This window comes from Dendroctonus ponderosae, unplaced genomic scaffold, assembly GCF_020466585.1.
Source record: "Dendroctonus ponderosae isolate FM_Combo_2020 unplaced genomic scaffold, Dpon_F_20191213v2 Dpon_F_20191213_5, whole genome shotgun sequence".
Taxonomy (NCBI): Eukaryota; Metazoa; Arthropoda; class Insecta; order Coleoptera; family Curculionidae; genus Dendroctonus; species Dendroctonus ponderosae.
This window is the reverse complement of record NW_026018715.1, coordinates 13,452,971-13,465,018: the sequence shown is the minus strand read 5'-3', so window position 1 is coordinate 13,465,018 and position 12,048 is coordinate 13,452,971. Positions and strand designations below refer to the sequence as shown.

The 12,048-nt window shown below is 36.2% G+C and overlaps 2 protein-coding genes across 2 annotated transcripts; one reads left to right on the top strand and one right to left on the bottom strand.

Annotated features, from left to right (window-relative positions):
- Nucleotides 1-995: 995 nt before the first annotated feature.
- LOC109545587 (elongation of very long chain fatty acids protein 7) lies at nt 996-8,121 on the top strand. The gene is made up of 7 exons (XM_019916364.2): nt 996-1,260; nt 5,603-5,669; nt 5,725-5,999; nt 6,097-6,259; nt 6,370-6,506; nt 7,189-7,365; nt 7,420-8,121. The coding sequence occupies exons 1-7, from the start codon at nt 1,255-1,257 to the stop codon at nt 7,594-7,596; spliced, it is 1,002 nt and encodes a 333-aa protein (XP_019771923.1). The 5' UTR covers nt 996-1,254; the 3' UTR covers nt 7,597-8,121.
- A 1,871-nt stretch (nt 8,122-9,992) lies between these two features.
- LOC109545595 (elongation of very long chain fatty acids protein AAEL008004) lies at nt 9,993-12,048 on the bottom strand. Its single transcript, XM_019916373.2, has 6 exons — nt 11,921-12,048; nt 10,809-10,999; nt 10,683-10,757; nt 10,475-10,614; nt 10,255-10,414; nt 9,993-10,201 (listed from the first exon to the last, which is right to left on the bottom strand). Exons 1-6 carry the CDS (start codon nt 11,994-11,996, stop codon nt 10,016-10,018), a joined length of 828 nt encoding a protein of 275 aa, XP_019771932.1. The 5' UTR covers nt 11,997-12,048; the 3' UTR covers nt 9,993-10,015.

Sequence of the window (12,048 nt, the reverse complement as noted above, 5' to 3'; positions counted from 1 at the left end):
GTTTTCTATAGACCAAGGTTTCGAAATTGTCTAAATTTTTCTGAATTAGTATATCGAGAAAATGAATTTGGTGATTTTGTTCTTTTTCAATAGTGAATTTAATTGTTGGTTCTTTAGTATTCAGATAAGATAAAAATTCATCAAGTTTTTGTTCGCCATGATTGTAAATGGTTTAAAAGATTAAATTAAGTTAGTTAAGTGTGTCGCCGGATACCCTCTAGGTGATAGTTCTTGATAAATAATTCGTTCTTATTGCGAAATAGGAGCACTATTTATCAATCTGTAATAAAAGACGTGAGAAAATTCCATCTTTTTTAAAGGCGAAAATTTTTGAGGCAAAATACCCAAAAAGAAGTTGGTAAAAAATGAATCCGCCTCAACAATGTAGAACTTATCATCAATTTCAAACACACAACCTCTCTTGGTGTGTCTTCGCAAAATGCACGGTGTGCGAGTAAAAAAATAAAAAGTCGCATTAATGCCTCAGAATCGTAAAATGTTTTACCGGTTTGTTCCATGAAAATGATGCGTGGTAGGAAAAAACTCAAGAGACCTTTTTCGTTGGTAGTCGAACCAGTAACAACAGAGAGAAATTATTTTTTTGATAATTAAGTGGCGCACCAAATTTTTCTTCAAAAATATATCAGAAGCGCACTACTGGCGATCGAAAAAATGTCTCATTCCTTAGAAAGACTGGCCCTAAAATTTCCTTAAAATGTCTTCAAAAAACGACCTCCAATTGTTAGAACTTTCCATCTTCAATCACCTTCCGAAGACACTCTTCACTAGTTTCTTAATTTCGTACACTTGCTTCTTGTAGGAGCGATCCATCATCGAACCAAACGATCTTCTATCAAACACATTCCGTTTAGCTGGTGCCCAAAAGTAGGCTATCCGATTTACAGCCGGTCATTCATCAATGCACTTCACCCATTTGGAAGAATGGTGCTACCGTGAAAGAGAAATTCGATGGAACATCAAGTACCATTATTATTTGGTTCCATTGCAGGGAAAGTATTGAGTTGCAGACGCGGTTTCTACAGCAGCGACTAGTCGGGCACCGATTGGCAAACTCTCAGGTTGTACGGCAAATCGGGTTCCTTTGAATAGTAGGTAGTACCCAGAGTGTTGGTACCTTTTGCCATTTTTCTGCCAGATTCGTCAAATTTGATTTGAACGAGTTCGATTTGGATGCTTTGGATTGGTGCAGTGGCTGAGTTTGAGGAGTTTCTCTGAGGTTTGCAGATTCTACCCATGGAAGTAAGTACTCGGATATTTAAAGTTTTACAGTTCCAATTTATTACTAGTTGGTTGGAGTTTGAGAAAATGTAGTTTGCTCAATTGAAATCAAATCCAGTTTCCCACAATGGTTCAATTAAATGCCAATTAGGATTTTTTGATGATTTATTGCTATGAGTAGTGGGCAATAGATCACCTCAGTCACCTACTTACTTAATTAATTGTCGTCACTTAATTTAATTAATTAGGCATTTTCGCTCTTCAGCGTCAGCTTTAAGGTTCGTAAATTACGAGGAAAACGACTGGGAATTTTTTAAAGTACTGTTAAAAAAATTCCTGGCATTATTAGGCTTAGTTACCTAGAGCGATTAGTGCTACTTTTTCCTTCATTTGTCGCTAGTTTCTGAAAAATTACAGGATGAATTAGATTCGGCAAAATAAATTTATTCGCTAGCGGGGAGGTGAAGATTTTTTTTTTTGGATTCTGAGAAGCCGTAAGAATGTATTTTCCTCCTTTGGGAAACCCTCAAAATATTTTTCTTTTTATTGGAAACCCAGTGGAAGTATTATTGAATTAGTGCGTTTAAGTGCGTTTGAGGGTTTGATGTTCGGAGTGGTTTCTGCCACTTTTACAATTTTCCAGGTTTGATCTTGCTTGAAAAATGTTGCTATATAAATTAAGACTTCGGCATGTTGGGGGAAGTTTTCGAAAATTTTTTGTGTGCCTGCTAACGAATTTCATCTCCTTAAAGTCTGTTCAGTAGAAGATGAGTTTGTTCGTATTTTTTTTGGTTCATCGCATTATCTGGATTGCCCAAGATTTTTATGGATTTTCCCCAATGTTCCTTGCTTTTTCAAAATCCTGCATCGTTTTGTTAAGAAAAGCGCTAAACACGCAATTTTTTTCTAAAATTGCAAAATATTGAAAAAAATGTTTTTGATGGCTCTAGATCAGAAGTTAGGAATTTTTTTCAATCAGAGGGTGCGTAGGTGTGAGAATGGTTATAGTCAGGCCAACATTCACTAAGTCAGTATAAATCACGATTCTGTGCTGTTTTATTGAAATTGTACCAATTTTGAGATTGAAGTGTCTGCGATAGAGTGCAAAAATTTCCAATTGATGATCGCTCTAGATTAGAATTTTTTAAACATCGGGGTGTATTTGAGGGAGAACTTTCATAATTGGCTAGCATTCACCAAGCATAAGCATAAGCTAGCACTTTGTGCAATTTGAATAAAATTTTCCAGAGTCTGACACACAAGTGTCTTCTATAGACCCTGAAAATATCACGTTGCTGCTCTCTCTAGATGAGAAGTTAAGGTTTTTTTGGTCAGAGGGTGCATTTATCTGAGAAAGTTTTTCGTCGGGGCAAAGTCTACTTGGCAAATATGAACCAGGATTCTGTCCAATTTTAATGAAATTTGCCCGAGTTTGAGGCTGGAGTATCTTCTACAGGTTTCGAAAATGTGAGGAAGTTGCTTGCCTTGGATTAAAAGTTAGCAATTCTTGAAACAGAAGGTGCACTTGCGCGAAAACGTTGATAACTAGACCAACATTCACCAAGCCAGCATAAGCCAAGATTTTGTGTAATTTTAATGATTGTCTTCACAGTTTAAGACTGAAGTGTTTGCTGCAGACTGAAAAAATTTCAACTTGCTGGTCGCCCTAAATGACAAGTTATGATTTTTTTAACAGGGGGTGCTTTTGTGTGAGAACGTCTATAGTCGGACCAGCATTCACCAAGCCAGCAGAACCCAGTACTTCATGCAATTATATTGAATTTTTCCACCATCTGAGGCCTAAATCTCTAAAATCTCTTCCACTAAAGACTGTAAAAATTTCAAGTTGCTACTAATGCTAAATGAGAAGTTAGGATTTTTTTCAGATTGTGCATTTGCCGGAAAACTTTTATAGGCGGCCCAACGTACACTGAGTCATAATAAATCAGGCTTCAAAAAACTCTACTGAAATTTTCCAGAGCTTGAAGCTGAACTGTCGGCTACAGACTGTACAAATTTGAAGTAGATTGTACCTCTGTATTAGAAGTTGGGAATTTTTTAAGCAGCGAGTGCATTTTTGTGAGGACTTTTATAGTTGGACCTCAGCATCAATCAGCAGTCGGTGAAATTCCTGTAAAAAGTCCCAGAGTTTGAGGCTGAGGTGTTTTCTACAGGCTGCACAAATTTCAAGTTGTTGATAGCCCTAAGTTAGAAGTTGTGAATTTCTCTAACAAAGAGTGCATTTATGTCAAAGCGACCGACATTCACTAAGTCAGCGTAAATCGGGATTCGGTGAACTTTTAATGAAATTTTCCAGTTTGAGACTGAAGTGTCTTTTTTATTTTACTCGTTTTTTTGTTGACTCATTTCCAAACTACGTTGTTAGTTTAATGCCATATACTTGCAGCCTTTAAAAATAACTCGTTAATATTAAAATGTCGATCACTTTGAGGGCTTCGCAACGTGATTAAAAATCGTCAAATGCTAGTAATTATTCGCCTTATTATAAATTGTTGTCGTTGACGCAGGTTACCTTCGGTATGATCCTCCAAAGCCACTTAGTATGCCACAAGGAGCCTAAATACCAAAACGTCATAATATTCTTTAAAACTTTGTCACATCCTCAATTTGTCCATGTCCGTGAATCAAGAATGGGTGTTATGCTACAATTTTCTATGGTGATTAAACGGCAAATTAACATAGCTTGGTGCTTGGAATTCACAATATATTTTTTGCAAATTTGTTATCAGAAAGGCTATCGAATTTTGGACTTGGGCTTCATGCAAACGGGGTGCTGGAAGGACCGGCAAAATGAAGATCATCTGGTTTGGCAACTTGCGACGTTTTATGCTAATTCAACATTGACAATTTCTGCTAAACGTAATAAGAAAAAGCATAAACTTGTTCGTGTTGCGGTTTGTTGGAATTGTGCAATACTTTTAATTGCTTAAGAATTATCGTTGTCACAGATACGGAAAACCAATTTGACTAATCAGCTATTGGCTAACTACAAAAATTGATAATTTAATGGCAGGCATTTTCCAGGACTAATTTTCATGATAAGGTTTGTTTAAAGTACAGTGTCTGGCTTTTACTAACTAGAGAGTTTTAGTAACTAGATTGTTAAATTCTAAAAGGCAATCAGCTTGCCTAATTAGTATCGATATTCTCAAAAGTGCCCAGTTGTACATCTGAAGCTCAGGAAACAACTGCTCAATTAGCTACCCAAAAAACACGTTTTTGTGAAATTTATCGTTTTTTGCATCGGCTATAAGGCACATATCAACAAGCTGATTATTGACAAGCTTTACATTTATGTGCACAAACCAATAACGCTTAAAATTAATATAAATGTTCCAACTGCAAGCACGTTTAGCTCTTTATCATCACCATTGTTACAAATGGAATTAGTCTTAATTTTCCGTAAAAAGCAGTTGATTGGGAAATGCAAATATAGCGCTTTCTAAGTCCCATATGCAAAACCCGATTTGAAAACCCAATTTGAACAAAAGCCCCAATCTAATAAACTGACTATGGCGAAATTCGTAGCGGCAACAATCGAAAAATGCCGTATAAGTGGCAGGCAATGTGAATGCGATGACCTGAAAAGCCGCTAAAAAAGTGCAAAATTAGCATTATTCCTAGACGCACACATTTGAGAATAGGCACAATACTTGAAACTTACACATAAAGGAATATTAAGGTAAACTTGCAAATTGAATTGCTAATATTTGACCCAGATTAATTGCTGATGGCCCACAAATTTGCTTATTAAGTGCGGTTTCCAAACTGATTTCCAGGAAATTTCCGCCGTTGCTTTAACACGATTTTAATTCTTTTTGGTTTGTTTATTGAAAATTCAGCTGGTTTGTGTTAGAATGTGCATACGCAATGTGTGTCGTATTTTTGAGCGTTTTTGAAGAAAAAATGTTTTAATATCCAGTTTTAAAGAAAATTGAATCATCATCGTAGGCAGTCCACCAAATAAACCAAATTTTGGGGAAAAGTGTTTTGAAGTTTTTTGAAGCCCGATTTAATAAGTGAATCACAAGTAAGGAAACAGCAGCGGTTTTTACACAAACAGCGAAATTTGAATAGCACAAATTTAGGTGCAAGTTTAGGCCAAAAATGCATGTTTTCCGCCACTTTTTTACCGAGTTCTCTAGAACAGATTGAGATTGAGCGTTCATTACCATAGAATTTTTTTCCACCAGCAGAAATTTGTGTTACTATATAAACCAAAGCTTTAATACTGACATTGCGGACATTGAAATAATGTCATGTTGCAGGTGATACTGCATACATAATATACAAATTTCCGAAAATCTCAGGATTTTGTCTCATAATCCATATTTCTTTCCAGCTAAACATGGCTGCGTTGCTGAACTTGGTAGTGGATAATTACCATGAACTATTGGAGACGACCAAACGTAAGATTCGACCACTTTTTACCACAAATACTAGAAGATTTCCTCGAATTTCCAGATCCCATAGTCGATTCATGGCTCTTCATGCAGTCGCCGATGCCCGTCTTTACCATTCTAGTCCTCTACCTGTGGTTTGTCTTGAGCTTGGGGCCCAACTACATGAAAAACCGAAAACCTTTTGAACTGAAAAATGCCATGATTTTCTACAACCTCTACCAGGTGCTCTTCAGCGTGTGGTTGTGCTCGCATGCTCTCAATGTAGAAGACGTGATTCCGCATTTTTTCAATCACACCTGCAAGAATCCGTCACCCGACAAGGACTTTCAGGAATTGGTAAGTTCAGCTTGTTTCGACTGGAAAAAATGATTTAGTTTGCTAGATTTTTGCTCTTTCAATTGCCCAATTTAAATGAGTGAGCTTTTGGTTGCAGCTCTCCAGAGGCGCCTGGTGGTACTTCTTCTCAAAAATCACCGAACTGCTAGACACCGTCTTTTTCGTGCTGAGAAAGAAGGACTCGCAAATATCATTCCTGCACGTTTACCACCATTCCATCACCATGGTCGGCTCCTGGGCTTACCTTAAGTATCTGCCAGGTAAGTCATGCGTTCGCTACCATCCAATTAATTATTGAAATCAGTTTAAATTAAATTTCGAATTAGGAAATTCGCGAGATCGATTTCGGTTATTAACGGGGGTTTTTCAGGTGAGCAAGGCGTGTTTATTGGCTTCTTGAACTCTTTGGTACATGTTGTGATGTACTTTTATTACTTCCTGTCCGCATTGGGGCCAAGATACCAAAAATACCTTTGGTGGAAAAAGTACATGACGTGGATGCAATTGGTAAGTTTGGAACGTAGTGGGCAGTTGGGATATAAATGGGCCTGAACGCGGTTCTATTTAGAAAACCAATTAAATTACTCCGGTTTAAAACGACCTTTTTCTATTTCTAGACTATTTCTTCTTTATAGCAGGCACAAACACATAAGAAACTGGTTAGTTTTTCGGGCCTTGAAGAATTTCTTCCTTCGATCGATTCTAATCGAGCTTTGTGGCTAATTTCGAAGCGTTTTTGAGCGGTTTCCCTTATAAAAACCGATATTTGCTCGATTGTGGACCAAAGCATCACATAGGTGCTATGGGGATCTGGAAAGAAAAATACTACCCTCTGATCTTTTGGAACTTTTGAACGTTTGGTCAAAAGCTTTAGAACGTTTTTACTTTTTAGCGATATTCTCAACAAAAATATCCATTTCTACAATGAAAATCATTCTTCATTTACTGGCCTCAACAGGCCCTTTATGTAACTATTCAATAACATCAGGGAAAATAATTGGCAACTTGCATAATTCGACTTGCAATCACTGGCAAGCAATTAAAACAATTGTATCACGTTTTAGCGCTTAACATACGCGCAAGGCCAATGATTTATCAGCATTATGATTTATTTTTAAACAAGAATTTAAAAAAAATTGCATCTAAGTTCCATTCTATCCACATTGTTAATAAAATAATTGTTCTTTAGACTCAATTTGGAATTATGTTGCTCTATTTGGCTTTCATCGTCGTGATGGACTGTAAGCTACCAAGAGCGCTGACTTACTTCTTCGTGGCCAATGTGATGATCTTCATCTACCTGTTCAGCGATTATTACCGGAAGGCTTACTACGCAAACCCGAAAAGACTGCTGAAAAATTCCCAGGTAATTTGGATTTTATTTAGCAAAAAAACCCATTTTGAAACGTTTATTTTGCAGACCACAGGAAATGGTGTCTGCCAGCACAAGAATGGCTTAGTGGTCAATGGAACATTCATCGAAAACGCCCACATTGATGATGGCGTAAAGAAGAGGCCTGTTAATTCGAAATCTGCAAATCAATGTGATAGTGGATTTGCGCTTCCAAGCGACATCAACGATAAGAAAAAGGGTTAGGGATATCGGCCTAAGGGAAAGGCCTGGGACATTTTGTGTGTGATTCAGTTTGAATATCAGCTACCCGTGTAATTATAGGAACTAGACGGTTTTAAAAAATCGATTTCTATGGGTGTTTTCATTATTTGATTTAGATTAGTCGTCAGTGATGAATTAGGGCGGTTTTTTTCGAGTAGAGTTGGTGGAAAAATGAAGATTTTAGTCGTTGATACTGCAATCTTCATAGCTTCTGAAGTGCGATAGTTCACCGACGAATTAAACGCGATTTTTCCACTGATTTTCTCAATAAATTGTGCGAGATATTGAAGTCACTCGCATGGAGAGAGTCAGCAGTATTTTGCATTAAATTCCAAAAAAAAACCAAATCAATTGTGGCCGCTTTGGGTTTGTTTTTTATATTAATTATCACTGACGAGTCAGTTTCAAAGGTGTAAATAAAAGGACGGTAGATTTGATGACAATTTTCGAAACCTGCTATATAGTTTGTAACTGAATTGTGTAGGGTAATATAATTTTTTAATATGAGTTTTCAATTTTTTTTGGCCCTTGATGAGGTTCAGAAAATGCTCCCTACAGTCCAGGGCTGATGCATTTTGCCCAGTTTTCGTATCTTTCTTGTCAACTACTCGCCATTCGTGTCTACCTATGAATTTTTGGAAGAAATTAGTGATTTTTTCTGACTTATTATGTGGAAAAAGCCGAAACTACAGCAGCCAACTGAAGAAGATTGCGAAATGGATAAATTTCCGATTGCAGTGCTTGTCTATTATTTCGGATCTGAAAATTTTCATTTTTTTTTTAAATCGACCACCACACCACCACCAATTTCACATGCGTGTTTTTTTAGCTCAATCAATTCCTTTCGACGTAAGAAGGTCATAAATAGACATTTGTGAAGTGTTTGGGTCAATAATAAAGAAGAAATCGTCGGTTAAAGATTATGAACGCTCAAGAAACCCTTAAAATGTGCCGAACATGTCTATTATTTCGGATCTGAAGCTTCTACCATGTTTTTCAATGAGTTCGATGCATTCCTCGCGTCCGTGAGCTGAAAATAATGTGAAATACACGACATTTTGAGACAATTTTTATTTTTCAAAAAATCGACCTGCACATTTGGAAAAATTTCGGCCAAAAATCAAAATTTCACATGCGTGTTTTTTGAGCTCAATCGATTCGTTTCGACGTACGAAGGTCAAAAATATGCATTTATAAAGTGTTTGGGTCAATAATAAGGAAGAAATCGTCGGCTAAACATCATGAACGCTCAAAAAACGATTAAAATGTGCCGAAAATGTCTATTAATGCGGATCTGAAACTTCTAGCATGTTTTTCAATGAGTCGATGCATTTCTCGTGTCCGTGAGCTCAAAATGATGTAAAATTTAAGACATTTTGAGAAAATTTTTATTTTTCCAAAAAATCGACCTCCACCCTTGGAAAATTTGGACCAAAAATCAAAATTTTACATGTCGGTTTTTTGAGCTCAATCAATTCCTTTCGATGCAAAAAGGTCACAAATATGCATTTATAAAGCGTTTTAGTCAATAATAAAGAAGAAATCGCCGGCTAAAGATTGTGAACGCTCAAGATACCCTTAAAATGTGCCGAAAATATTTATTATTTTGGATCTGAAACTTCTACCATGTTTTTCAATGAGTTCGATGCATTCCTCGCGTCCGTAAGCTGAAAATGATGTAAAATTTAAGACATTTTGAGAAAATTTTTATTTTTCCAAAAAATCGACCTTCACCCTTGGAAAAATTTCGGCCAAAAATCAAAATTTTACATGCGAGTTTTTTGAGCTCAATCGATTCCTTTCGATGTACGAAGGTCAGAAATATGCATTTATAAAGTGTTTGGATCAATAATAAGGAAGAAATCGTCGGCTAAAGATTATGAACTCTCAAAAAACCTTTAGAATGTGCCGAAAATGTCTATTATTTCGGATCTGAAACTTCTAACATATTTTTCAATGAGTTCGATTGATTCCTGGCGTCCGTGAGCTAAAAATGATGTAAAATTTTTGTTCATAAAATTGTCTACAATTTCTGTGGCGTGTTCAAGCTGCTCTTGCTTTTATGTGCTTTTATGCCAGAAGGATTATTGCAATTCCCTAATAAAGTAATTGAAGAAATTACACTAAAACTTTAGATTTCGTTCACTTTACCTGGAGAAGTTTTCAGCATTTAGCATTCCAAATCATCTTCAGTTTTTCAACGTAAAGAATTCTTCATTAAATTGTCTGTAATTTATGTGGCGTGTTCAAACTGTCCTTGCACTACTTCGTTTTAACCATACACATGCAAATTATCTAACAAATTTTTGGATGAAACTGCACAAAACCTTCTCATTCCCCTTCAAACATCAGCCAACAAAAAAATTAAAACCCAACCCTCGGTGTTTCAAATATGTATTTCCTACTTAGATTTCACATGCACTTTATTTGCTGATTTTGGCGTTGTGTAATTGTTCTTGTAGAAGTCGCTAAACAAGAAGTAAAAAAAGGTGGCATTCGGAAGCGTGATAATTAAGGTCCATTTGGGAAAACCGCAGTCGACAAATAGTATCTGACAACTGTGGATGAAAACTAGAATAAACTGGACCTAAAATAGAAGCTTCAATTAGGCAAAATCAAGCTGGTGGTTTGCATCCCTACCAGTTGCAGTCTGGTAATGTATTTTTTCCAGCCCAAATACTTTTGCACTTCTGGTCCACAGGAGGATAGAAAGTAATACCCATAGAGGATAATGTGAACGAAAGTGTTCAGAAATCCGGCAAATGTTATTTGACCGCCTGGGATATATTTCACCATTATCCTGCAAACAACGCAAAATTCTCAAGAATCCGCTATTTTGAAGATGCAAAGTGAAACTTACCAGGATATGACGGGCATAAGAGTGTGGTGGAAGAGATGCAGGAAAGTGACTTGGCTGGTTTTCTTCCTCAGCGTAAAGAAAATCGTGTCCATTAAGTCGGTTATTTTGTTGATGAAGTACAAATAACAACTCCAAGCGGTCTGGAAGGTAAGTAGAATATTCCAGCGGTTTTTAATGTCACAATAAAAGGAGATTCTAATCGACTTACCGCCAAGGCAAAGGGAGAATTTGAGTAATCTATTGGCTGGCAAATCCAGTTGTACGTGCGCCACATTTCTGAACCCTAAACAAATAATAATCAGGACTTTGAAAGTAAATACCTCCCAGCCCTCACCTTATAACATAGGTAGATGTTGAAAATAACTTGGAACATATTGTAAATCATGATCGGTCTCTTCAGGCTGTATGCCTTTCGGTCCTTCATAAAATTTGGGCCCCATTTCAGCACAAAATACAAATAGGAGATCAGTATCGCTAAAACTGGAAGAGGATTACCTACAAGGAACCATGAAGAAGTTCGTGGATCTGAAAGGAAAAATCCATGTTTACGCAATTATTTATCGATTTAGCCGCTTAAATTACCATGAAATTGTTTGTTTATAAATAGAACCAATTGAATTGAATGCGCTGTTGAATTACAATGTGCACCTCTAGCACGCGTTTTCATAAATGAATAGTTTTGATGTATTTCAAACGAAAAGACCAAATAATGGTCATTGCATCAAACTGATGAGTTTTTTGGCGTCTAGCGAGTCGTGAAAAAGAAGTTTTTTCTGACAAATTCTGAATTAAAACACACAACTCAAGTGAACTGTATTGCAACGTAATCAGTAGATTAAAAGAAAAAAAGACAATTAAGCAAACCAACTAAATTGAAATTATGCATTAAAACCAGCAATTTTTCTGCTATGAGTGAAAAATCGCATAAAAAACAATCAAAGTTTAAACTACATTTTCCATTCAGGAACGCTTCCAACATCGGTCCTCTTACTCGCACACATAGAGTCCTAAGAGAGATGCAAGATGTACTGCGCGCTGTTACGTTCCAAATTGATGCCTTTGCGGCTTAAATGATAATAATAATAGTTAAGAAATATAAACAACTTTATTCAAATTTTTCAATTTTTTTCAATCATTTTCTGGTTAATACGCCGCCGTAGAAAATAATTCTCTTCCAAAAAACCAGATTCAAAACGTCAAAATGATTTGGAAATTTAAAGTTTTTGGGTTTGTGGAATTTAAATGCATCAATAAATGGGCAAATTTGAAACGTGCGACAACAAGCAAACATAAATTAAGTCCACAGCAATAAAGTAGAAAGCAATCAATAAAATTAAACAACGATGTTATTAGGCAAAAAAGCATTTTAGTGCTTAATGCAACAAAAAGAAAATTTGCAAATAAAAACAGGAAGAATTAAATAAAAAGCAAAATGATTCCCCTTACCTGCTATATCGTTAAATACAAAATTCCACATTGATTGCTTCATGGAGTCATTATTGGACAGCGATACGACCTCCATAGCTCTGGATTGAGTGTAGACAATGTGAAAATTCAATCCACAAAATATTTGC